Source organism: Pseudorasbora parva, chromosome 5, assembly GCF_024679245.1.
Source record: "Pseudorasbora parva isolate DD20220531a chromosome 5, ASM2467924v1, whole genome shotgun sequence".
In the NCBI taxonomy this organism is placed as follows: Eukaryota; Metazoa; Chordata; class Actinopteri; order Cypriniformes; family Gobionidae; genus Pseudorasbora; species Pseudorasbora parva.
In genome coordinates, this window is record NC_090176.1 from 28,478,995 (window position 1) to 28,503,982 (window position 24,988).

Below are 24,988 nucleotides of genomic sequence, written 5' to 3' on the forward strand. Positions count from 1 at the left end.
GTATTCCTCAATCAATTCATTATAGCCAATATAATAATATAACAATTATCATAAAAATATAACACAATTATAAAAGAATGCATGTTTTCCCATTAATTTTTTGTGTGTGTAAAAATTGTATAGGGTCGCTAGTGGCCCGAGGTGTGTAATAAAGTAAGTATATTTTTTTCTGCACAACAATAGTTGATGACTGAATAAGTGGAATTCACCTTTATTCCACAAGGTGGCAATTTCTGATACACAGTGATGAAGTGATGTTTCAAGTTACAGCAGGAGGAAAACAAAAAAATAGGAAGTATCATCAGCAAAACTAGAAATGGCTCAGGGATTTACTGCAGAGCAAGTACCGAAGGCAATTATATTGGTGTCCATGTCAGACACTATGATTGTGGATCTGGTGAAGAAGCTGTCAGCAATCTAAATATTGATTTTGAAGATGCTGAAAATGGTAGTTTTGAGAATATGTTTGAGATGGCGAATATAACCCAGATGCTGAATCCACTTGGAAATGAGCTCTGACAATATATATATCAAATAATAAAACATCTGCTCAAACTGAACTCTTCGAAGCTCCAAAAGGTAACAAAATATGCTTTATTTTATTCTTCTGTAATTGTTACTCTAACATCAGGAGAGTTTGATATTATCGCAACAGGTTGAGATCCATCCATGTTAGATATACATACGGGTCACTAAAGACCCAAATATGTAAAAATGGTTGGCGAAACATTCCTACAGTTAAGGGTTAACCTTCACTATTGCAATCAAATGATAAGGCCTACAAATCATATTACATAGATCAGTGGACACTGTAAGTCAAGGTTCCTCAAATCCAGCCCTGTAGAGTTTAGCTTAAACCATGATCGACCTCACTTGCCTGCAATTTTCTAGTAATTCTGAAGACCTTGGCTGACTCCGAAATAACCCCCTAAACCCTCACTATATTAGTCCTCTAGTACAGTTCACTTGAAGGAGTGTATCAAAACAAGTGAGCGAATTCGGACAGCTAGTGTTTGTACATAGGCTGTACACTTGTTATTGTGGTGCAGTGTGGGATAGAATGAGATCACTCAATAATGTCCACTGGTTTTGGACACTGGTTTGCTGTCCCCTCAAATAGTGCCCTATTTAAAAGCTAGTCAAGAACTGAATCCGAAATCGCCCCCTATACCCTATAGGGGACGATTTCGGACTCAGTTCTTCACTTTTATTTTTTAAAGAATTTAATCATGAAATTTCACAGTAAATAATTTTTTTTTTTTTTTGAATGGGTAGGGTTAGGGAAAAGTTTTTAGCTATAAATATCATAGGTCTGTATTTGATTGTGTAATTTATTTCTTATTAATTATAGCTCTAAGTTTTACTTAAAAACTTAGCTATAATTTCATACTTCATAAGATTCTAAAGCAATATAAGTTACCTTAAAGGCCCCGACTTCAAGTGAAATTGATAAACGAAAACATTGAAATCTTTTCCAGTTCATTTCTAATCACGAGTCCGTTGCGATCCCACGATGAGTAAAAACATGAATACATTGGAGAAGCTGCTTTATAGTAGAAAATTATGTTGTACTTCTCATTAAATGAGACACTGACACTTTTTCATGTTTAATATGGTAAAGTTGCTTGATTTTTAAGCAATCTATTGTATGTGCTATATAAATAAGCGTGACATGGCTGAATTGCAGAGCTTGTGCCTCTAATGCTTTCTTAATTTTTCTTTTGTTTTGTTTTGTTTTTTGCTGTTTTCTCAATTTTGTTCAATCCGAATCATGAATCAATCCGCTGATTCATAACCATTTGCATCCATATTTGAGGATTGGAAACAAACAAGGAAGATAAGACAATGCTGAATAAAGTCATAGTTTTTGTTATCTTTGGACCAAAATGTATTTTCGATGCTTCAAGAGATTCTAATCAACCAACTGATGTCACATATGGACTACTTTGATGATGTTTTTATTCCCTTTCTGGACAGTGTGCATACACATGCATACGCTCTTGGAATAAATATAAAATATCTTAAACTGTGTTTCGAAGATGAACGGAGGTCTTATGGGTGTGGAATGACATTAGGGTGAGTCATTAATGACATAATTTCATTTTTGGGTGAACTAACCTTTTAAAAACATTGTTTCAGGCAGTGACATCCATTTTTGTTTGTATTGTAACTTGTAAGGGCATGGTTTGTAGAACTGCATGATGCAGACAAACCCTTCTCAAAAAAATGCAAGATTTCACCATACACTTAGTCTGCATAACTACTGCCTCTGTCTTTCCTCCTCACAGCCAAACCGTCTCTCCCCGTCCTTGAGCTCAGTCTGACAACAGCTGTGTGTTATTCCTGAGGAGGAGTCTGTACGGTTGTGCCTTATTCAAGAGGAGGAGCCTGTCCAGCCATTGGTCGAACACAAGAAACCATTAGTAAAGCAGTGTTAAGGGTGGAGAGGAATGAAAGGGGAAGTTCACATGCTATACATTTAAACTTAACGGGTCTAAAAAAAAAAAAAAAAAAGAACTCTGGTATGATTCATAATATTATTTCCATCCTGTTAGAAAGTGAAAGAGCTCAGTCTGAGTCAAGGAAGTATTTCTGTTCCTAGAAAAAGGACAGGAGAACAGCTTGCAGGCTGTGGGAGAACTTGTTGCACAACTATTGAGGGAAAGTTGGTGAGTTAGACCTCAGCTCTGTATTTAAAGTAAATCATGCTGTCATGAAACGTGCTGCTTTGGAGATTCAAATGTAAATTTTAAGTGTGATAATTAGTGAATTAAGTTGTGAAGTGTTTTGTTTTTTTGTTTTGTTTTTTCAAAATTTGTTCTACTATTTCTGCCCAGCTTTACTCCCATGGTCATAACAACATGTTAAGTATATATAAAACTGTAGCTTTTCTTCATAGATTGTCTGGTCCTTGAAAGGGTTGTGCTAGTTTAAAGGTGTTAAGTGACAGCGATGAAACATGCCAGGCTAGCAAATAACCACAAACAGCTGTGAGTGACATCTGCCCTGCTAATTTAAGCTGCACACATATTTTATTATACTCCAGAATTGTATCTCACGATACTGATGTTTTTTAACAAATGTATTAATATTTGACCCATTGAAAATGCACTCTTATATAGAATTATGTTTATCTTATGGTAGTTTATGCAAAAAAGAAAATTGTGGTCTATATTAAATTTTATATAATATGGCTTATTACCCAAAATCAAAACTTATATGTTAGCTCCTTCAAATCTTGTTCTTAGATTCTGCTTTGTGGTCATTCTGTCAACCAATTTCATGGGGTGCCATTTGGGATGCTTTTTAATCTTTACTTCATTCCTTGTTGGCTTTTTCCTTACTATCATCTCCAAAAGAACAGTTTTGCAAAGACATATTTTGGATATTGATATGTAGGCACAACATTTGTCTGGAATATTTATAGGATTTTTTTTTTCTTTTTTTATGTGAATTTGTGAATATATAATTACAGTACAGGAAGATTGAGGAAATTACTTTTAAACAGTTTAAACAGTTAACAGATTCAATTTGCATTGCTACTCTACTCATACAGGGACTAGTATGTCCCATTGGCTTTTTGTAAGCTTTAAGTGTATATACTAAAAGCCAGTTATGCTTGTACATAAAGCTTATAATAAAGCACAGCTAACATTAACACTGCTGTCTTTAAATAATGAAGAAAATGAACGAAAAAAAAGCTAAAATTGCTTTTATTCTATGATGAGAAAGTAAAAAAAGAAGAAGAAAAAAAAGTGATCTTAAATTAGAGAGTGAAAGGGAAAACTTGTTTCCCATCAACACATATAACATTTATGAGAACATTTTATTCAGCCGCAGGCATAAACATTGACACAATTTTATGGAGTCAAACAAGGTTATAAATTAGTAGCCTTGTCATTCCCATCTTTTAAAAATGCAAAAAGAATGTTAAAAGCACAAGAATGTACATTTGATATTAGAAGTTCAGTGCTTGATTTCAGGAAGGAAGCATCGGGTGTGGACATTGTGTGGAGAGAGGAAATGTGTTTTTTTTTTTTTTTTTTCACTGTGAGTGATGAGGCTGAGGGTCTTTAAAGGTCTCTTCCTTTGTTTATTAACTGCCAAAAAGGTCAACAAATGCTAAATATGAGCCATAGAGTTTAATCAAATATTAAACTATAATGCACTATAATGTTAATGATGATAAAGCATATCAGATCTACAGCTGGCAGAATGTTTTTCTATAGAACTTTAACATACTGTATGTTAGGGTTGACAACAGGGTATCAGCACTGACTGACTCATTTGGGGTCTGTAAGATTTTTTTTTTTTTTTTGGTTGCATTAATTTATTCCTGTGATTACAGCACTGCATTTGCAGCAGCCTACTCCAATCTTCTTTCAAGTAAAGTCCCTTTTATTTATATTGTGCTTTATACAATACTTAAGCAGCTTCAAAACAGCAGTTTCAAAATTTAATGAAAAAAATTAAAATAAAAAAAATTATTAATTATTTAATTAATTAAAAATAACAATAAATAATCACATGATCCTTCAGAAATCATCCCAATATTATGATTTGGTGAAACAATTCCTATTATTAATGTTAAAAACATGTGCTACTCTATTTTTAAATTCTCATTTAAAAAAAATGAATAAAAAGTTCAAAAGAACATAATTTATTTTGAAACAAAACAAATTGTAACATTATAAATGATTTTACTGTAAATTTAATGCATTGTTGCTGACATTATTTTGTTTGTTTGTTTGTTTGTTTATTTGTTTTTTTGTTTGTTTTTTGTTTGTTTGTTTGTTTTCTTTTCAATCTTACTGACTTGGGGGGTCAGGCTTTGTTTACATTATGGGGGTATTTGAAATCGCCTATATTAGATAAGAGCCCAAGATGTAGGAAAACGTAAAGCTGCAGTTCGTCGTTTTTCCTCTTTGTCGCCATCTCTGTTCAAAAACTGTAATTGTAGTTATTCACAGAATTATCAACTTTATGTGAGTTGTGCCTCGGCGCAGCTCAGCGCGGAGGAATCCAATGTTTTGAGGAGAATATGCAGCTGTCAGTCACCACGCTGGTGTGGATACTGCCATTTGAAATCACAGACATACTGTTAGAAAGTGTGACCAACGTAATAATGTCATCTGAACAAGTAAGTAGCCTAGCTAACATCCCCTTTTGTTCTGACCAACTATGGGGGAAAAAATTCTGTAGCCACTTTGGAGGACTTTTGCATTTTACAACGGGTGAATCTCCAGTTGTCACTGATTGTCGTTTGAACCTTTTTGGATCCGCCATCAAATTGATAAGTTTAATTATATCAAGTGCTGCGATAAAAGGCTATAAATCTCCACCTCCAACATCCTCACACACAATATAGCCTGCCAACCGGGACACCTTCTTTATGTGTACAGATGTGACGCAATGACGCAAAGATATGCTTGAATTTCCCTTTGGAAATTCATCAGGGGTGTATTCCAGAAACCAAGGTTAACAAACCATCACATATACCCTGAACTCTCGGTTGATTAACCCAAACCTTGCTTACTCGAGGTATGCTGCTTCCAAAAACGAGTCACGGAGGTAGTTCAGACAACTCAGAGTGTGTTCCCTGTTAACACGCAATACCTTCTCAAAAGAGAGATGAATCAATGATTTACCATGGAAACAGACGCTAAGAAAAATATAACCTATTTAATGCACATCCACCTATGGTAGTTATGCAATCATTTTTTTCAATGCCTTTGTTCAATAAGTAATCTTTATTCACTGAGAATAAGGATTATAATTTTTGTTTGATGCTAATTAATTGAATGCAGTTCAATGTGTGAGATGACAATCAAATAAATATATTTTAATTGCAATAACATTTAAACTTATTTTTTATTTATTTTTATTACAATTATTTAAAATTAATATACAATATTGTATATTATATAACTGAAACTAAATTGGTTATATTAAGAGCAAACTAACCCTAAAACTTAACCTCCGGAGCAGGTTATGTTCAGAGAGTGAGCGGCCATGGTTCCCTTTATCGAGGGAACTCGCACTGCGTCATCGTAGATGACACATCGAGGAACGCCCACGGCATGACGCTGCTGAGTTCATATCAAAAAAGTCCAATCTTGATTGGTGTTGCGTATTGACGTAACGAGTGACGGCATACCCGGAGGTATAAAGGGACGCCGGCACAAGCAAACGCAGCTTCCTGCTTTCAGCGGTCGCGCTCTGTGTTCTGTCTGTCTATTTGGTGTTGTTTGTCCCGTAGGGCTTATTATATCAGTAGAAATGGCGAGCGAGCAGTTCAGACGGTGTGTGCCTCCCTGTCCGCGCTTTATTTCGGGCACGGACACACACCAGTTCTGTGTGCAGTGTCTCGGCGTGCAGCACGCCCGGGCCGCTCTCGAGGGAGCGGCTTGCGGCGAATGTGATAAGCTGCCGCTGAGAGTACTGCGCTCGCGGCTGGCGGTCTTTGACGAGGCCGGTCAGCCTCGCGAGCCTCGCGGTTCTGGGCCCGCTGTTGCCGAGGCAGAGCGGCGCCGCAGGTCGTGGGGCTCGCAGCTGGATCTGTCAGCGGGATTAGGGAATGTTGAGGCATCTCTCTCTTCCTCTGACGATTCAGAGGATCTTCCGCCACGTGTGGAAGCCCGCGCTGCGGCTTCTTCCCGCGAGGCGGAGGATCAGGTGCTCATGCTGTCCGATTCCGAGGGATCGTTGACAATGAGCACCGAAGCAGGCGCAGTGGGGCAGTCGCCACCCCACTCGCAGGCTATGGAGGAGCTCGTGGAGGTCTTGACTCGCGCTGTGGCCAAGCTGAGTTTAGATTGGCCACAAGAGGAAGTGCACGTCCAGCCGCCAAGCAAGCTGGACGAGCACTTCTTCAAGCATCGAGCCCAGCCTCCACGCCGGGGTCTGCCGTTTTTCCCCGACCTGCACAGTGAGCTGTGCAGGGCGTGGGAGAAACCCTTCTCAGCACGTTTGACTACGCCCCCTGCACTTGACTTCGCTAACGTGCTGGGGGCGTCTGAGAAGGGATATGTTGCGCTGCCGAGGGTAATAGAGGCGCTCGCGGGCCACCTCTCTCCCGAGACAGCAGCTTCATTGAAGACCCCGGCATTGCCCTCGAAACCATGCCGAGAGACTTCGAAGCTGGTGGCGAGGGCATATAGTGCGGCTGGTCGCGCTGGTGGGTGCCTGCACACTCTTGCGGTTCTGCAGGCCTACCAAGCGGACTTGCTGAAGGAGCTCGATGAGGGCGAGGGTCCCTCTCCGGAGGATGTGACTGAGCTGAGGAAGGCAGCGGATTTGTCTCTTCGTGTCACCAAACAGGCGGCCCGTGATATCGGCCGCTCCATGGCGGGTTTGGTGTGCGCGGAGAGGCATCTCTGGCTGAACCTGTCGGGGATCAGGGAGAGAGACAGACACTTTCTCCTTGATTCCCCGGTTTCGCCTTCTGGCCTTTTCGGCGGCGCTGTGAGCACCGTCGTCGAGAGGTTTCAGGAGGTGAAAAAGCAGGCTGCCGCTCTCAGCCAGTTCATCCCTCGCCGCTGGGGCTCCTCCAGCAAGGCTGCCTCGAGCGGGCAGTCTCGGCCAGCAGAGGGCTCCTCGCACCGTGAGGTGCAGAAGCAGAGCGTCGCTTCTCGTGCCCCTCCTGAGGGAGCTTGGCAGAAGAAGCGACGCTCTCGCGGGAAGTCTTCAAAGCCGAAGACCGACCTGAGGGAGGTTATTCAGGCCAAGAAGGCTTCCAAGCGGTCCTAGCTGCGGCAAGACCGCTGAGAGCTGTCCCCCACGGGGCGGAGCGACCGAGGTCGTTCTCCCCCCGAGGCTCTCGGGAAATCGATGTTGTGCTCTCGCAGTCAAAAGGGCTCCGGACCACGTCGTTTCCCCATGTTCGCGCGCGGCTCTGGCCAGCACATATAAAATCTGCGGCAGAGCAGCGACTGCGTTCACACACCGAAAATCTACCTCGATTAGTCCCTGCCGGTTATCCGCTTCAGGGGGTCGAGGCAGAGGTTCGGTTGATACCCCAGACCAGCCTCGAGAGGCTGGTCCCCTTATCAGAGTATCTCGGCGCATGGTCATGCCTTCCGAATATCTCTGTGTGGGCCCTGCGCACTGTAGAACGGGGATACAGACTGCAGTTCAGAGTTCCCCCCCCGAAATTTGGGGGGATAGTCTGGACAGTGGTCGTTCCCGAGCAGGTGGGGGTAATGGGGCAGGAAGTACACTCTCTGCTGGAAAAAGGGGCGATAGAAAGGGTCCCCCCGCCAGAAAGGGAGGTCGGGTTCTACAGCCGGTACTTCATAGTCCCCAAGAAGGATGGGGGGTTGCGTCCAATATTAGATCTCAGGCTTCTGAATCGGTCTCTGAGGAGATACAGGTTCAGGATGCTAACCATTCCTGTTATCGTGAGTCAGATCCAGTTCGAGGACTGGTTCGTCACGATAGATCTAAAGGACGCTTACTTCCATATTTCCATCCTTCCCAGTCACAGGAAGTTCCTGAGGTTCGCTTTCGGGGGCGAAGCGTTCCAATATCGGGTCCTTCCCTTTGGCCTAGCCTTGTCACCTCGCACCTTCACAAAGTGCATGGATGCAGCCCTGGCTCCGCTAAGACTCCAGGGCATCCGGGTACTGAATTATATCGACGACTGGTTGATCATGGCCAGGTCGTACGATATGGCAGTTCAGCATCGAGATGCTGTTCTAGCACACATGAGGTGTTTGGGGTTGAGACTCAACGCGAAAAAGAGCGCGTTGACGCCCTCCCAGAGAATTACGTTCCTGGGAATAGTGTGGGACTCGGTAACGATGCGGGCACACATGTCACCCGCACGTATCGAGACCATATGGGCGGAGGTCTCAAGTATAAGGTTGGGCCACAGCATCACTGTCAAACAGTTCCAGAGACTGGTGGGTCTCATGGCAGCAGCGTCCAGTGTGATTCCGCTCGGCCTGCTCCACATGAGACCGCTACAGTGGTGGCTGAGAACCAAGGGGTTTTCTCCGAAGGGGAATCCCTTCCGTATGATCAGGGTAACGCGCAAATGCATTCGTTCCCTGGTTATATGGAAGAAACCTTGGTTTCTGTCCCTGGGGCTAGTATTGGGAGCATTGTGTTGCCGGAAAACCGTTTCAACAGATGCATCCCTTACTGGTTGGGGCGCGGTCATGGAAGGCCGAGGGGCGAGAGGTCCTTGGACAGCCCAGCATGCTTCATGGCACATCAACTGCCTAGAGATGCTGGCTGTCTGGAAAGCTCTGAGGAGTTTTCTCGAGGACCTTCGCGGCCACCATGTCCTGATACGATCCGACAACACTGCCGTGGTAACATATCTAAATCATCAGGGGGGTCTGAGATCGCGCCCTCTGTACAGACTGGCGCATCAGGTCCTCCTGTGGTCCCACGGGAAACTGTCTTCTCTCAGGGCAGTTTATATCCCGGGGGACCAGAAACAGGGAGCAGACATCCTGTCAAGGCAGGGGCTGAGGCCCGGGGAGTGGCGTCTCCATCCAGAGGTGGTGGAGGCCATATGCGAGAGGTTTGGCCGAATGGAAGTGGATTTGTTTGCGTCTCGAGAGACGACCCACTGTCCACTTTGGTTCTCCCTCAGGCATCCGGCTCCGTTGGGCCTGGATGCCATGTCACAGGCGTGGCCGGGGCTGCGTCTGTACGCATTTCCCCCGATTGCTCTGCTCCCGGGAGTTCTGGAGCGGGTTCGCCGGGAAGGCATTCGCCTGCTTCTGATAGCACCCCGGTGGCCGACCAGGGTATGGTTCTCCGACATTATGGACCTGCTAGACGACCTTCCATGGCAGATTCCTCTGAGGAGGGATCTGTTGACTCAGGCGGGGGGCTCGATATTTCACCCCCAGCCAGAGTTATGGAACCTGTGGGCTTGGCCCCTGAGGGGGCAGAGCTCATAGAAGAAGGGCTGTCAGCAGGTGTCGTGGAGACTATACTCAGCTCCAGGGCTCCTTCCACCAGGTAGCTGTACAACTTGAAGTGGAGAGTGTTCTCCATATGGTGTAGAGACCGTGAAGTAGACCCAGTGAACTGCGCTGTGGCTTCAGTACTGGAGTTTCTGCAAGATCGGTTTTCCGCCGGGCTTACCCCGTCCACACTTAAGGTGTATGTGGCAGCGATAGGAGCTTTCCACGCACCATTAGGTGAAGGACCTCTGGGGAGGCACCATCTGGTTGTACGGTTCCTCCGAGGAGCGCGGAGGATGAGACCTGTGGCTCGTTCTAGGATCCCTGCGTGGGATCTGGCAGTGGTTCTCGAAGGGTTGGTTGAGGCCCCCTTCGAACCGCTGGAGTTGGCTGAGGCCAAGAACCTCACGCTTAAGGTAGCTTTTCTCTTAGCCATCACCTCTCTGAGGAGGGTGGGGGACCTTCAGGCATTGGCAGTAACACCCAATTGCTTGGAGTTTGCCCCAGGCAACGTGAAAGCTATCTTGCGGCCGACCCCGGGATACGTCCCCAAGGTACCGTCTAATGCGGTACGGTCGGTGGTTCTCCAGGCTTTTCATCCCCCGCCTCATGTGACGGCAGATGAGGGCAGGCTTCACCTCCTCTGCCCGGTGCGGGCATTGAGGATTTATTTGGAGAGGTCTGCCCAGTGGAGGAAGTCAGACCAGTTGTTAGTGTGCTTTGGTCCACCTAGGAAAGGGCTGCCTGCAGCGAAACAGACAATTAGTAACTGGATTGTCCAGGCAATAGCCACGGCCTATAAGGTGCGCAACTTGCCTTCACCTATAGCCGTGAGGGCTCATTCTACCAGGGGCATGGCCTCCTCGGTAGCCCTCCTTTCCGGAGCTTCTTTGCAAGAGATTTGCGAGGCGGCTGGGTGGGCCACACCGCATACCTTCGTGAGGTATTATAGTCTGCACCTCCCGGCGACGCCAGGCGCTAGGGTGCTCGCCCCCTGATTATGCACTCCGGTTCATGTCATGGGGTGCAAGATAGGCGAGGACTAGTGGGTACTCGTTCCCCGATGTGTCATCTACGATGACGCAGTCTGAGTTCCCTCGATAAAGGGAACGTCTCGGGTTATGAATATAACCCATGTTCCCTGAGAGGGAACGAGACACTGCGTCTCGTAGCCCCGCCTATCTACAGAGCGGCCCGCTTCATAGCAGTAAGCTGCGTTTGCTTGTGCCGGCGTCCCTTTATACCTCCGGGTATGCCGTCACTCGTTACGTCATTACGCAACACCAATCAAGATTGGACTTTTTTGATATGAACTCAGCAGCGTCACGCCGTGGGCGTTCCCCGATGTGTCATCTACGATGACGCAGTGTCTCGTTCCCTCTCAGGGAACATGGGTTATATTCATAACCCGAGACGTTACTTACATACCCTGAAAGTTTCTGAAATACCCCCCAGTACCACTAGAATTAAAAACATTACTACAAGCTTACTTTTGTAAATCGAGCTACGGCAAGCAGATAGTTTTGAACACTGGCTGGTTATGTACTTGCTTAATTTTGGATAATTTTTAACCAAAAAAAATTACGGACAGCAGCTTTAATAAACATGCAAAATAATGTCTTAAAGGATTAGTTCATTTCAAAATTAAAATTCCCTGATAATTAAGTCACCCCCATCTCTGTCACATGCCTGTCCTGTCTTGTTTGCACATGTGGGTTTTGTTATGTTGAGCATGTGCTCGTGTCTCTGTTAGATCCCTTCCCCCTTATTATCTCGTTATTGGTTTCATTTGTCCCACCTGTTCCTTCTTACATTTAATCATTTAGCAGCTGCTTTTATCGAAAGCGACTTACAAAAAGAGGAGAGCAATAGAAGCAACAAAACAGACAAGGGCAACAACTTGCAAGTGCTGTAAGAAGTCTCAGTTAATCAAACACAGTACACAAACACATTTTTTTTCAAACAAACAAACAGCAAATTTAATAATTTAATTGGATAGTTAAGTGCTAGTCTTTATTGGTCAGGTGCAGTTGGAAAAGATGTGTCTTAAGATGTTTTTTAAAAATGGCTGCAGACTCGGCTGCATGAATTGAGATCGGCAGGAAATTCCAACAGGTGGGAATGGTCTAGGAAAAGGTCAGTGAGAGTGATTTCATGCCTCTTTGGGATGGAACCACGTGGCGTCGTTAACTTTTAGGACGTAAGCTTCTGAAGGGTGTGTAAGTCTGAACAAGCGAGTCTAGGTATATTGGTGCAGAGCTAGTGGTTGCTTTGTAGGAGAGAACCAGTGCCTTGAATTTGATGCGAGCGGCCACTGGCAGCCAGTGCAGTCTAATGAAGAGAGGCATGACATGCACTCTCTTCAGCTCGTTAAAGACCACTCTCGCCGCTGCATTCTGGATCAAGGATTTGATAGTGCGTGCTGGAAGGCCAGCTAGAAGAGCATTACAATATAGTCCATAATGGAGAGAACAAGAGCTTGGACCAGGAGTTGTGTGAGTTGTGAGGATAGGAAGGATCTAATCTTTCTAATGTTGTATAAGGTAATTGTTGTATAATGTTGCAGTAATGTGGTCAGTGAAGTTTAACTGGTCATCAATCCCAACTCCAAGGTTCCTGGCTGTCCTGGAAGGAGTTATGGTTGATGAACCGAGCTGAATGGAGAAATTTTGATGAAGTGCTAGGGTAGTTGAGACAACAAGTAATTCTGTTTTTGCAAGCTTGAGTTGAAGGTGATGCTCCTTCATCCAGCCAGAAATGTCTGTCAGGCAGGCAGCAATACGAACGCCAAATGTAGGATCATCTGGTTAAAATGAGAACTAGAGTTGAGTGTCATCAGCATAGCAGTGATATGAAAAGCCGTTTTATTTTTAATGACAGAGCCTAATGATGACGTAGATGGAGAACAGAAATGGTCCACGCACTGAGCCCTGGGGAACCCCAGTTGCTAGATGATGTGACTTAGCCACTTCACCTCACCATGACACCCTGTAGGACCTACCTGATCCACTGGAGTTCCTGAGGTACCCATCTTCTTAAGAGTTGACAGGAGGATCTGGTGGTTAACTGTGTCAAAAGCAGCAGACAGATCCAGCAAGATGAGTACTGAGGATTTGGAAGCTGCTTTTGCAGGCTCAGTAACTGAGAGCAGGGCAGTCTCAGTCTCTGGATTTCTTCCCTTCTTAAGCTCCCTGTGTTTGTCAGTCTTTGTCGGATCGTTGTTATGTGTACGTCTCGCCGGTTCCCTGTGATTCCCGACATTATTATGATGTTTGAGTTTATTTGTGTTTTTCCCCCTTGTGGATTTTGTTTTGTGTTTGTTTTCTTTTGTTAATAAATTATCCTTTTCTGCACCCTCGCACCAGTTTTCATTTGTTTCCACGTGACATAATGATCCGACCACAAGAGGGCTCAGCAGAAAATGGAAGGCTTCCTTTTCCCATCTCCCTGCCCCTCTGCTGCACCGATGGAAGGGCGATGGTGCAAGCTCCTCTTCCCCCCACAGGAAGGAAGTTTGTGAAACTTCAGCAACACTGAGCTTGAGGACATTTTTAACAAGGGCCTTATTGAGCCTGTTAGTGCTTGGGAGATTGGAATGCTGGGGATTTTATCATTTTGGCAGTTTGTGGGATTTATGTACTATCGTGGTGGTTGAGATTATGAAAGGGTGGTCTTCCTCCTCTTGGTCAACCTCCACTTATCCTCACAGACTGCCAGGTCCCCAGTGCTCCGATGGCCCCTTCGGGAGAGGGAGGAGAAAGAGAAGGAGGGCTCCTTCCGTGATAGTTCCTGTAGTCCCAGTTCCAGTGGTCCGTATTCCGGTGAACTCATTTCCAGTGGATTGTGTTCCGGTGGTCTGTGTTCAGGTGGATCCAATTCCGGTGGTCCCAGTTCCGGTAGATCTAGTTCCAGTAGTCCCTGTTTCAGTGGATCATGTTCCGGTGGTCCCAGTTCCTGTGGATCTAGTTCAGGTGGTCCATGTGCCGGTGGTCCCAGTTCCGGTGGTTCCAGCTCTGGTGGTTCCAAACCGGAGGAAGAGGAGAGAGGATTCCTCCGTGAATGTTCTGGTGGTCCCAGTTCTGGTGGTCACCGTTGTTCCAGGCGCGTTCCCTGTTAGATCCCTCCCCCCTTATTATCTTGTTATTGGTTTCCTTTGTCCCACCTGTTCCCTCTTGATTTCTTCCCTTCTTAAGCTTCTTGTGTTTGTCAGTCTTTGTCAGATCGTTGTTATGTCTACATCTCCCAGATTCCCTGTGATTCCGTGCATTGGTATGTTTTGAGTTTATTTGTGTTTTCTGATTGTGTTTTTTCCCCCTTATGGGTTTTTTTTTGTGTTTGTTTTATTTTGTTAATAAATTATAATTTTCTGCACCTGAGTCCTCTCACCAGTTTTCCTTTGTTTCCACGTGACAATCTCATCCAAGATGTTCATGTCTTTCTTTTGTTCTACACTGTAAAAAAAAAAAAAAAATCAGGTCTCCAACTGAAAATTTTCTTGTGACTGATCACATCTAAATTTTTCAGTTGGCCAAATTGAATTTCTGTGAATTGATGCAATTGAATTCACAGGAATTCAATTTGGCCAACTGAAAAATTTAGATGTGATCAGTCACTTTTTTACAGTGTATGTTTAAATTTTTGAGGAAAACATTCTAGGATTTTTCTCCACAAAATGTATTTCAATGGCAACCAATGGTTGAAGGTCCAAAGGGCCACGATCCCAGCCGAGGAATAGCGACTCAGTGTTGAAAAATTTAAAATTGTCCGACATTGTTGTTTTACCTTTATTTTTGTAAAGGGGCATTTGATTTGTACATTAATTTGAACACTGGGTCAGTACTTCCACGTACGCCACGGACTTGGCCTTTCCAACATGATGACGTCATACATCGTGAAGAACACCTAACACTGAATTCGAGCATTTGTGGTATTGAAAATGGCCAATGGTTTCGCGATAAGACCATATTCCTTGACTGGGATCGTGCAGAGCCTCTGAAGCCCTTCAAAGCCCTTTGAAACTCTATTGATTTAGACCTTCAACCCATTGGTTGCACTTAAGTACATTTGTGTGGAGAAACATCCTGGAATGTTTTCCTCATTTTTTTTTTTTTTTCGTATGAAGAAAGACAAAAACATCTTGGATGAGATGGGGGTGAGTAAATTATCAGGAAATTTTCATTTTGAAGTGAACTAATCCTTTAATGAAAATGTAAGCATGCAGTGTGGCTTTTGGAAATAATGATTAAAAAACCAATTGCAAATATTATACAATATTCACATTGGGATTTGGATGATGTAATCTGTCTTGTTTTTTTTTTATCTCATTCCAAAAACGAGAAACGAAACTCTCCTGCTATTTCCTCCCACTGTTTCCCTGAGAGCACACTGGAGTGAAGCAATTGCCCTCTCTCTTTTTCTACAGACATCTCATCATCCCTGAGAACACTCTCCCCACAGCTGTCCCCCTCAATCTCACTGCCAAATATTCCTTCACATGTCTGTAATGGCCAACTCCACAGAACGAACACTTAGCGTAACCTCTGCTGGAAAAAACACATCACCCGTTCGTAAGTATTCTGTAGTTTTGTGCACTATACTGAATGAGTGTCAGCACAAGCTGTGACAACAGAGTGCAGCGTTATCTAGTGGGTGTGTTTGGATGTGGATTGATGGCATTTAGTACAGCAGACTGCTCTGAATTTCACACACCATGTGGGAGAGAAATTGGGTCTTGTGGTTTGTGTATGTTGGCAATGAAATGCAAATGTGTGTGTAGTCATATTTTTTAATTAAGGCATGATATATGATCAAAAAATTGGTGACATTTTTGAAAGAATTATGCTCACATAGACTGCATTTATTTGATCAAAGCTGCATTTTCCACATCATTACTCCAGTTTTGAGTCACATGGTCCTTCAGAAATCTTATATGCTGATTTGCTGCTCAAGAAACAATTCTTATTATAATAGTTAAAAACAGTTGCTCTGCTTAATATTTTTTGTGGAAACTGTGATACATAGGATTCTTTTATGAATAAAACGTTATGTTCTAAAAACAAAAAAAACAATAAATATTTTATAACATGTCTTTACTGTCAATTTTGGTCAATTTAATATGTCCTTGCTGAATAAAAGTACATATTTTGTGTATTTCTGCTTATCTTGTACATAGCATGTGCTGAATCACAAGAAAGTCAAGTGGAACAACTGAAACATCAAACCAATTTGTTGACTTTTGGTTGTTCCCAAAAACAACTGGCATAGATCTGTTTGACAGTGGGTGATGGTAGTGCCGTAGCTCTGAATGTGAGATATGGAATATGTTTAATAATCAAAAACAGCCAGCTGTGAAAACATAGCCGACAGCATAACAAGCTCATGAGAGTCAAAATACAGCAATGCTATTGATAATCAACAGAAATCCATATTAGTACACTTTGGGGATTATTCACCATGAATGAATTGCGCCAGCTGATAGCGTCCTTTATTTATACAAGCAGTTTACATTGTTTTATCACCTGAGGGAATTATGCAAATCAGGAAATGGTGAAAACATGTCCAAAAAACTGGTGCTGAGTGCAGTTTGCATGATGAAATGGCCTAGTAGTGGGGTAGTTGCAGCAAACTACTATGATCTGGCAAGTTTTCTGAATGAGGTGTAATCTATAATGAGGCTAATTACATAAAAAGGCGTGTTGGCGACTAGTAATACTTGATGCTACAAAGGGATAAGGTCAAACATGAAAGAGGAGTTGAAAAAGACATGATCCAGATATACGAATAATGTTGAAAACAGGGTTGAACAAAAATGGTAAGGTTCAGTGTGTAATATTTATGAGGATATATTGAAATGCAATATAATACAGCTATGTTTTCAGTGGTGTATAAAGACCTTACATAATGAACCGTTATGTTTTTATTACCTTAGAATAAACTATTTCTATCTTCATACACTGCGGTTCCCCTTTATAGACTGTAAAGAAAATATAGACGTAGTCTCCATGACATCACCCATATAGGATTCTGAAGAGCAGTTTGTAGAGACGAGCTGGCCGTTGCCATCTTGGCAGCGCGTCACGCCCGGATAACAGAAAATGGGCAAAGAGCCGGGACGTGGGTGGAGCTGAGGTGACGAGATGACTAACAGACAGCAGATATCCACCTGTCACTCAAAGTGGCCACGCCTTATGCAGACTTTTAAGGAATTATATAATGTAAACGAGTGAGTTATAACAAAAATTCACCCCCTCACAGTTGTCATGCAGGGCAAAATTAGCCGTATAGACCAAAACCACAACTTATACCAGGCTGTAAGTATGTTTTTTTCTGCTGTCAAGTTAGGCATTTTAACATGGGGCTCAATCAGATTCTGCTTCCTCTGGAGCGTGTCCCTAGTGGCCAGTCCAGGAATTGCAGTTTAAGTTACTTCCGTATTGCCAACTCGAAACTCTGGGAGGTTTCCGCTTGGTCTCCTTACAGAGAAGTCACCATTTTTCAGAGCCATGTTTCTACAGCAGCCCTAAATGGACAAACTGCTCTACAGATTGCTAGCTACTCCCTGTCTCATACGGAATTTTTGTTCTGTGTCCGTCACCATAGTTTGTCTATGTGCGTCAAAAGGGAGGGGTGAGCAGTGGGTGGTTTAATTCGCTATCTCACTGCTAAATGGCACTAAAATTTACACACTGCACCTTTAACCTGCCTTTTAATGAATGAGATGGAATTCGAATTACATTGGCCACACCCACAGGATTTTCAAGTTTAAAAAATAGCTTTAATGTTGAGTAATGATGTATTTCCTGATGTGTGGAATTCACTAACTGAAATATTGTTATATCTTAACGGATTGAAGAGTATCAAACAATTTGTAGTCCATTAAATGGTTTTAAAATCCATATTTCATTTCTAATAATACTTTGCAATCTCAATTTGGGTCTTGTGGTCATTATTTTAAAGTTTCAACAAGGTTTGAGGCTGACATTTCCTGACATTCATTATACCATTGATCTTAATACATTTTTAGATGGCATTTCAAACACTGATTATTCATACATTCTGTTTCCAGAATACTTGTACATGTTGTGCTATTTTAATGGATATATTATATTGAAAATATTCGTATGGCACTTGTAATGTACTTTCACTCTGCATCTTCCTTTTATTTGATTTGATCATTTGATGTTTGTGTGCTCCTGTTAAAATAATGAAAACTGAGACTCAAAAAGTAAGAAATACTGACTTTTTATTGTTCTCAAAAAGTAACTGAAAAACAATCAAATAAGAGACTATTGGAAAAGGGATTCATGAAAAAAATGATTTGTGCTCGATATAATGACAATGCCGTTTGTCATCTTCTCCATCTTATTACTGCATATGCTTTTCTTTGTGGCTTTTTTGTCATTCTAAAAGTGTTATGCATTGTGATTGAGCCTTGCCTCAGATCAGAAACTGGGCCAAGTTGCAAGGTTATATTTTAGTTCAGAGGCTTTGGATTAATTTTCAAAGAACCCGGCAGGCCATCACCTGTTGTGTGTTGGCAATGGGACATAAGCTGACTCTCTGTGTCCCTGGAGATGGAGGAGTGCTAATTGATGACTTCTTGACATGATGTTAATTTTTTACATTTTGTTTTATTTTATTTTAAAAGAGAAAAAAATTAAATAGTTTTCAAACAGGGAAGAAGATAGAAGAAACATTGAGGGAAGAGGCTAAGCTGAGAGAAGAGATAGATATGAATAAGGGAAATAGGACAAGACTGCTATGTTTTTGGAGAAGGATGAAACAAAGTTGGAACCAGAGGGGTTGTAGATGTTTACCAGCTACAGGACAAATGGTGTGTGTGTGTGTGTGTGTGTGTGTGTGTGTGTGTGTGTGTGTGTGTGTGTGTGTGTGTGTGTGTGTGTGTGTGTGTGTGTGTGTGTGTGTGTGTGTGTGTGTGTGTGTGTGTGTGTGTGTGTGTGTGTGTGTGTGTGTGTGTGTGTGTGTGTGTGTGTGTGTGTGTGTGTGTGTGTGTGTGTGTTCCTCAGAGGAACAAAACCGCAAGCCAAAATGTTGATTTATCTTCTGTTCTGAAAACCCTCACATCCAAGTCCCCCAGTATGCGATGGAAAAAATAGCAAACAAAAAGCTTGTTGGTCTTTATCTTGCCTGAGTACAACAGCTGCATGTTTATTCACCTTGCATTGACCCTTTATCTTGACATTGTTTTTAATTGGGGATTGTTAAATGAAGGACAGTCTGACAAACAGAGGTTCCTGAACTAGTGATGGACTGTTTTTTTTTTAATCTTTTATCAATGACAGGATGGGTATGTTTTACATTTTTGTAAATAATAATAGTAACGTCAATAATATCGTATTAGAATTGTATTTTGATAATAGGTATATAAGCTGTTTAATTAATAGTTTTGGAACGAGTCTGAAACGTTTTTTTTAAGTTGGATAATTCAGATGACTGATATTTGTTTTTAACCGTTTTTTTTTTCCTTCCGTTTCTACTAACTCAGCATCAACAATTATGGAAATGACATTTTATGTGCTCTTGCTTGAGCAAAAATACAGAAATTCTATAACCTTTGTATGTCAGTGACAGTCCAGAAAATACTGTATACATTTACCACCGGTTTCACAGACAAGGCTTAAGTCTAGTCCCAGAATTAAATGCATGTTTTGTTGATATCATAAAATATGTCAGTGCCATTGTTTTGTCTAAAGATGCCCGCCGGTAATGTTTTTCTAAGGTACGTTTAAAACTTAAGACATTTAAGTTTTAAACGTACCTTAGAAAAACATTACCGGCGGGCATCTTTTAATTAAACAAAGGCCTAATCCTGGCTTAATCTAAGCCCTGTCTGTGAAACAGGGCCATCATGTAATGTATCTGTATTTAAAATGTATCTCTGAGGCCACTACGGAAAAAAAAGATGCTTCATTTGAGAAACATGATTAAAAAACCTGACAAACAATTTGAGTTCAGCTATGATGTTTAGCTTTCCTTTAAATAAAACCCTGATGCAATGAAGTAAGCTAATGAAGCTGCTGTCTTCAGTTAAACTATGAGTGTGTTGAACGAGCACTGCATCATTAGTCACTGATTAGCATTAGGAATGAAATCCAGCTTAAAAAAAACTGTTTGTATCTTTGCAGCAGCAGGCCTTTTTAACAGTTTCCTGTATGTGATTCATACAGCTGCACATGTCCCTCCAGAGGAATAATGGAGAATCAACAGCAAACGCCTTATATATTATTGCTGACAGAACCAGGCACTGTTCTCAGCCAGCTATCTATAATCAACCTCAGTGGGCCTGCAGTCACTTGACTGGCACATGCCCATTAGTAAACTCATTGAAAGGGCTTTTTCTCTCAGAGAATCACTGACTCTCAGCTTGAATGAGGGAATATGAGAATGTAGAGGGAGGGAGAGGTATTCTTTCGAGGCGAGATGCGTGACATATGGTTGGGTGAGATAGGAGCGCTTACCACTTCAGCCTCAAATCCCAGGCAGATGTGACCTCAGGCCATGTAGGAAAGAGAGAACTGGAGAGAAACACCAGATTGTTTGAGGAAATCAGTTGTGGAAAATCACAGAGAAGGGAATAGCGAAGAGCACTTTAACTGAGGCTCCTACAGGATTGTGTGTGTGTATTACCCATTTTCCACCAGCATGAACCGGGTGCTAGGTCAGAGCTAATACTAGTGCCGGTTCAGAGTTGGTTTGACTGACGAGCCTTCTAAGAACCGGTTTGCCTTTATACGGGCCACCACCGAGCCAGGTCTTACGTCACTGACTGTATCCGTCTTATCTTTCTCAGCAATGCTATAGCGAGGCAGCGGGAAACACAAATACACCATTGTTCGAGATGCATCGGCACTGCGCAGACTGATCCACGTATGACATCAAAGTACTGCAAGAGCGAGTCAAAAGCATAAGGAGTCATGATCTCGCTGTAAGTTACTTTAATGTCATACAGCGATCGGTCTGCACAGTGCCGATGCATATCAAACAAGCCTTCCATCAACAATGGTGAGCGTGCTGTTACTATTGATGCTCATGGTTTTGCAAACCTACATCGGCATCAAAACAGAGAATCCAACGCATTCATGCAGCTAGCTTTAATTTTCGGTTATAATCTCGATTAGCTGCTAATTAAAAAATGACGGTAACAAGTTTGTGTTCATCTTGTTGGTCACGGTAACCCCGTCCCCAGCCCCTGAGGCAAGCGGTTCTTACTTCTAGACCAGCAATGTTTTGGTGCTACTTGAGAACCACATTTCCTGGTTCAGAGCTGGTGCCTTGGGTGTCGAAAGACAAAGAACCGATTTGGAAATAGAAACCAGCACTCAAACTGCTTTGGTGGAAAAGGGGTATGTGTGTGGGGGTCATATCCAGAATCTCATGACTATCCATAAATAAGTGAGCTTGAACTCAGTGTGATGAACCTCTCAGCAGCAGCAGAAGGATGTTTCTGTTTTCTAGTTACAGATTGTACTGCCGTGATATGTGTTCATCCATTAAAAAAAAGAAAAAATCTGACACAAAAATATCAAGATGTGCTGAAACTGACAGAAACATGATAGACTGCCAAGGAGTTCTCTTTCTTTTTGCTTTTTGGGAGGTTGTTGGCTTGTAACAACAAGCCAATTTGATTGTTGAAGATATTTTTATCATCCCTTTTTTGACCTTAATCAAAATATTGATCTTCCAAAAACTTAATCTTCCACAGTGAAATGACAGACTTCTCCATGGTAATGTAGACCAGACTTTTCCAATAATTTAGTCTGGCTAAATCCACCCCTTTTTTAAAGTCATCTGCAATCTCACATTTTGATCTGCCTCCATCCAATCTAACAACCGATGGCGATGGGCAGAACCAAGTCCCCAACCTACAATTTCTTATCATTAATTTTTCATAATAAAGAAGAAAAGATCTGACATACTTCATTGTGATTTCAATCCTTTAAGGCCACATTAGCTGCATGTATACAACATGTATTTATAATGTTAACATTTTTCAAGTTTGGGGTGGGTTTGGAGCTACACTGGGTGAGTTAATGGCAGGATGTTACCAAAAAATGTCATTAGTTAATATTATTAGTTAACATAAACTAAGAATGAACAATACTACAGCATTTATTAATCTTAGTTCATGTTAATTTTAACATTAACTTATTCACTGTTCAAATCAAAAGTTGTATTTGTTAACATTGGTTAATGTGAACCAACCAATTATCAGTTGAATTTTTATTAATAAATACTTTAACAAATGTATTGGTCATTGGGAAACACTTTATTTTACAGTGTTCTTGTAACAAAAGTAGTTACTGTAGTAATAACTAAAATGGTGCATAATTACATGCAACTTACCCTAAATCAAACCCCAACTCGGTACTTAAATGTACAGTTACACTGAAACAAGGACACCATAAAGCTAAAGTAACTGGTCATTGTTAGTTCATGTTAATTAATACAATTACTTCTGTTAAAAAAAAGGCCGTACTGTAATGTGTTGTGTTCCTTTCCTATTGCTCCCGCAAAGCAGTATTACTTTTTATTCAAATTTATTTTAAGACGCCAAAACTACACAGAAAATGACAGATCTGTGTAGTTCCGCTCAGTCTAGCGCACAAATGAGCAGATAGATGTGTTTTTGAGCCCTGAAAATCACTCGCATATGCGCTGCTGTGCCAAAATATGGCAGCACGGTGTGCACAGCGGACTGTGCTGATGACAGAGCGGAACATGGACAAGGGCTTTTTTCCACCGCAGCTAGTGCTTCGTTAAAACTTTGAGCACAAGTGCTATGCAGAGAAGAGGCACAAAATCATAAAACAATCTGAAAAAAGCAGTAGCATATGTACAGGTAGAGCCAGCTTTGGCAGTCATGCTGCTGCTTCACATACACGCTGCTGATGCTTGCTGTGTGAAACAGGGCTAATCCTTTACCTGCAGGACAGGCGGATAAAGACGGTAATGCCATGTCTGTATACTTATAAACTTGCAATGGAAAATCTGAAAACTTTAAAACCCTTTCTGTACACTCAGGTTTAGGTCCCTGTGGATATTTCCACATTCCTCTTATCTTCATAAACGTGCTCTGTGTCGCCTCCAGTCCTCTTTCTCAATTTGATTTTTCCTCCCCCTCAGCACCACAATCTGATTTCTGGGCCACTGAATAACTGTATCTGTGGCCGGGTGACCTGGGGGTCATTTGCAATTTCCTTCTCTTACATATTTTTCTGCGATTCTCAATCTATTTCTCACACTTTCGCCGCTCGCAAAGATTAGATGTCCTGGTCCCAAAGATGATAGACCGACCTTCTTAAGGGCAAATGCCGTCTATATAAATGAATATCATAATAATAATTATGCTGCTTTGATTATGACACATGGCATTGTGAGACATATCCAGATGATGAATGAAGCCATCAAGGCAGCATAGGCCATTCAGATTCATTGTGTCGCCGCTCAAAGGAATATGTCGGCTTCGCTCTGGCATGCGTGCGGTTTCTCAAGGGCAATTCACAACAGCTTATGTAAGGGTCTAGAGAGTCAAAAATTTTGAGATGCTGACAAAGCCAAGTGACCTGTTATGAACAGAGTAAAAAAGCAAACCGAAAAACTGCAATTGCTATTTCAAATCTAAAGGTGTCAATGTATGATATCAATTACTGTTGTCCACTTACAGGCCTTTCAAAGATTTTAGATAGGAAGAGAGGGTGTGTGGCTGTGGAATGGTATGGCAGAGCATGCTGCTCATGTTTTTAGTTGCACAGCTGTTGGGGTGGATCCTCTTTCAATCCAACACTCTTTCATATTGGGCTGCTCCAATAAACACCAAATTCAAACTGTTGTTTAGTGGATTAGTTCAGAGGTTTTCAAACGTTATAATGACAAGGGCCCCCAGATATGATGAACTTTTTATGAGGGCCCCTCTTTTCTAAACTCCATCTATATATTTTTATATGAAGGAATCTTAATATATATATTTGGCTGTATAAACCTGAAGGTTTTTATTTTTATAGTTATACAAGATGGAACTCATTTTTTTTAAGTCAGTTTAACATAGTTTAAGTTGGAATTACTTAAACATCCAAGTCAATTGTACTCAAAAATGTCAGGCTGTAACTTTTTTTACAGTGCAGTTTGAAAAAAAAAGTGGATTATTTGTAGCTATAACTACAATAAACGCTACTTATTTTTAAAAATTATGACAAGAGATTATTTCACTCGTTATGATCTTTTCTTTTGAGGTATTATTTGAGGTACAACTGTTCAAAAGTTTCAAAAGTCAGTAAGAAATTAATACTTTATTCAGCAAGGATGCATTAAACTGACAGAAGTGACAAGTGACAGAAAATACATTTCTAATGTTACAAAACCTTTTTAATCTTGAAAAAAAAAGCTTAAAATGAAAATGTTCAACATTGATAATAAAAATAAATGTTTCCTAAGCGTCAATCAGCATATTAGAATGATTTCTGAAGGATCATGCACTGAAAACTGGGGTAATACTGCTGAAAATTCAGCTTTTACATTTTAAAATTAAAATTGAGAACAGTTGTTTAAAAATTGTAATAATATTTTTTAAAAATATTACAGTTTATTTATTTATTTTATCAAATAAATGCAGCCATTGGTTAAAGGACAACTCCGGTGAGAAATGAACCTAGGGGTAATTAACAGATGGTTACCAAGTAGATCGTTCTCTGGGATGCGTTTTCATGAAAATAGAATGTAAAGAGTTTTATCTCTAAAAACAGATTTGTTTATAGCGGGCACAGGGTAGACACAGGGTAGTAAAACTAAATCGCTAGGTAATACCACTAAGAAGGCTCAAAATAGCCTCACACTAACACGGTAGCATAATGAGGGTCCCTACATGCAAACCGAAGCATTGAGAACTTTGTAAGTGTACAAACAGTTTAATAAGAAGATACACAAGATAAACACAGTACATTACGCGTTCACGGACAGCAGCCATCTTGGAAAACAGTCTCGACGAATTGATCCACAAGTGCTGTTCTAAGTGAGCTGGTCGATAGGAATTAAGTTTGTGAAACGTAATA

The 24,988-nt window shown here is 41.7% G+C and overlaps 1 protein-coding gene across 1 annotated transcript in view; it reads left to right on the top strand.

Annotated features, from left to right (window-relative positions):
* Positions 1-2,446: 2,446 nt before the first annotated feature.
* gypc (glycophorin C (Gerbich blood group)) overlaps positions 2,447-24,988 on the top strand; it is a 41,801-nt gene continuing 19,259 nt past the window's right edge. The window contains exons 1-2 of the mRNA XM_067443765.1: positions 2,447-2,669; positions 15,346-15,490. Coding sequence (XP_067299866.1) covers positions 15,418-15,490 — 73 coding nt within the window. The 5' untranslated portion in view covers positions 2,447-2,669; positions 15,346-15,417. The remainder of the gene's footprint in view (positions 2,670-15,345; positions 15,491-24,988) is intronic.